Raw genomic sequence first — 2,489 nt, forward strand, 5'->3', positions numbered from 1 at the left:
TGAACAAACTGCATTGACATGAGATTATTAGGAAATATTTTTGGGCATTTTGTAACAATTGCCATTGTAGGACAATATAATCTAGTAATCTCCAAGATAAGAGGAGTTGACCACTGTATGTGTTAATTCTTACCTTTGGTATTATGTAACCTCTAAATGAGATGTCATGTGTGGCATAATGGGGAACATTTAGTGGGACAATGTCAAGATAGCGCTGTACTTCATGAATCACAGCATCAGTGAAGGGGAGGGACTTCCTGTCATCCATTGTAGGTATTCTATTCTGTCCAATAACTTGGTCAATCTCCCTCTGCATTTGCTCTGAAATATATCAAAATGTCATTGCTACTCTTATATATGTTCAATAATTGTGGACTAAATAATAACAATAAAAACAACTATACACCAGATAAAAATAATAATTATACACCAGATAAAAATAGCTAAAAAGTATTCCTGTAAAACGAACACGCACTACAAATGCAAGATTTTTCTTTAATATTTTAGACAAGAAATCAGTGATCACAGCACATGACTGTTACCAATGCTCTTTTATCAAAGATGCTACAATATGTTTCAAATTAGCTTGAACAAAATAATTTGAAATCTGGTGGATCAGGAAAGCAATTATGAATAATGACTAGTCAGACTATGAAACAGTGAAAAAGTGCAAGAGAGAGAGAGAGAGAGAGAGAGAGAGAGATTGGAAAGTGAGAGCAAAAAATAAAATAAACATCTAACTGTCTTACTGGACACTTATCTATATTCTTAACACCACATCAAATGAGACTGTGGACTGAGGACCGTGATTCATAGTCTTGTAGTGTGCCCTTAAAAGCAAGGAGGGCAATTGTAGTCCCTACGTATGTCTTTTGAACATACCCTGTATGTGGGGGTGCTTGATAAGAAGCATCAGGGCATATCTGAGAGTTGTGCTGGTGGTCTCTGTACCAGCTACGAACAGATTCAAAACGGTCCCCAACATGTTATCCTTATGGAATTCTGTGTCAGGATTGTGTTTCTCCTTTTGTAGTACATAAAGAAACGGAACATAAATTGTATACTTTGTTGAACAATAGATACTATTGTAAATAGAAGACATAAGAAAAGAGTAACATCCAAATAGTTTTACATTTTGCTTTCAATACCTGTTTGAGTTTGATAAGAAAGCAGTCAATAAAGTCCTTTTGGTCACCAAAATCCAAATTTTCCTCATGTTCCTTGATTTTCTTCAAGACGAAGGCTTTGATGTCTTCTATCTCTTTAAACATGGCATGATGTCTACCAGGCAAGAGTTGCATTAGTTTAGGAAAGATGTTGTACAGCTGTTGGGGTTGAAAAATTAGTTAAGGAGACATTCACATTCTTTAAAGATCAACCAAGTTGCTAGTTGTGAGCCTTGGCTATTTTGTCACACCCTGTGCATTCTAATTTGCTGTCATGCTTTTATCAGTTTATCATTTATTTTAGAAGTCCTATAAGAATCCCTGTAAGCAACCTGTTTCCTTTTCCTTTTAAACTGAAAGAATAGTTTGGGATATCTTGTGCTTATCTTTTTTGCTCCATCACCTGCCCCAGACTGTCCCATCAGCTCACCTGACCCTGGGGGCTGCTGATAAAGCGCACAAGCCTGGAGATGATCTGGAGCAAGTGCAGGAAGTTTTTGTCTTCATAATCAAAGCGCTGCCCAAACACCAATGAACAGATCACGTTGGACACAGCCCGGCTCAGGAAGAAGGCTGGGTCAACTGGTGTTGCTGAAGGAGAAACATTTTTTTATCACACAACTCTGACAGCTGTGAGTGCAGAATGTGTATCACTGCAGTAGTACTGAACTCATGAGGTGGAAATGTTAAATGCTCTCTTCTCTCACATTTGGTTTCCTCAAAGCTCTTCAGCAAATGTCTGTTCTCTTCTTGAATCCACTGTTCCATTCGTTTGCGTCCCATTCCAAAATCCCTTAGCGTGGTGAGAGTGAACCGCCTCAGTTGACGCCAGCGATCTCCATTACTAATGGTCAAACCTGCAAACATGTAAGAGGTATCGAAATTTAGAATGAACTCCATTAGACAACATCTGTCTTTGACAAAAATTTACATTCATCTCACCGTAGCCTCTCAGAATTTTGATCAGAAATGGAACGGGTGCTCGGCCTGTAAAGTGCTCTGCCTGGTCCACTAGAGCCTCTTTCACTGTATCATAACCGACCAGAACCACCATTCTTTGAGGCCCGAGGTACACCGTCATTACAGTCCCATAGGTTTTGCTCCACTGTTTGAAAGAATACAGTTTACCATCACACACCAGTGCAAACTCAGCAAGTGTTTGAGCATTTCAGAATATATGTAATTTGCTACTCTAAAACCAATGTTTCACACACAAAAAAAAAGAAATCTCCCTGTGGCACAGCTTAATCCACCAATGAAAACGTCTCGGGTTACTTATGTAACCATGGTTCCCTGAGGGGAACGAGACACTGCGTCCTCTAG

At 39.0% G+C, this 2,489-nt stretch overlaps 1 protein-coding gene across 1 annotated transcript in view; it reads right to left on the reverse strand.

Moving 5' to 3' along the window:
• Positions 1 to 2,489, reverse strand: part of LOC107551273 (cytochrome P450 2C42-like) — a 7,946-nt gene that overhangs the window by 2,917 nt on the left and 2,540 nt on the right. The window contains exons 2-7 of the mRNA XM_016232811.1: positions 2,109 to 2,271; positions 1,874 to 2,023; positions 1,597 to 1,757; positions 1,149 to 1,325; positions 883 to 1,024; positions 134 to 321 (exon numbers count right to left, since the gene is read on the reverse strand). Coding sequence (XP_016088297.1) covers positions 134 to 321; positions 883 to 1,024; positions 1,149 to 1,325; positions 1,597 to 1,757; positions 1,874 to 2,023; positions 2,109 to 2,271 — 981 coding nt within the window. The remainder of the gene's footprint in view (positions 1 to 133; positions 322 to 882; positions 1,025 to 1,148; positions 1,326 to 1,596; positions 1,758 to 1,873; positions 2,024 to 2,108; positions 2,272 to 2,489) is intronic.

Source organism: Sinocyclocheilus grahami, unplaced genomic scaffold, assembly GCF_001515645.1.
Source record: "Sinocyclocheilus grahami isolate Dianchi unplaced genomic scaffold, SAMN03320097.WGS_v1.1 scaffold419.1, whole genome shotgun sequence".
NCBI classification, from domain to species: domain Eukaryota; kingdom Metazoa; phylum Chordata; class Actinopteri; order Cypriniformes; family Cyprinidae; genus Sinocyclocheilus; species Sinocyclocheilus grahami.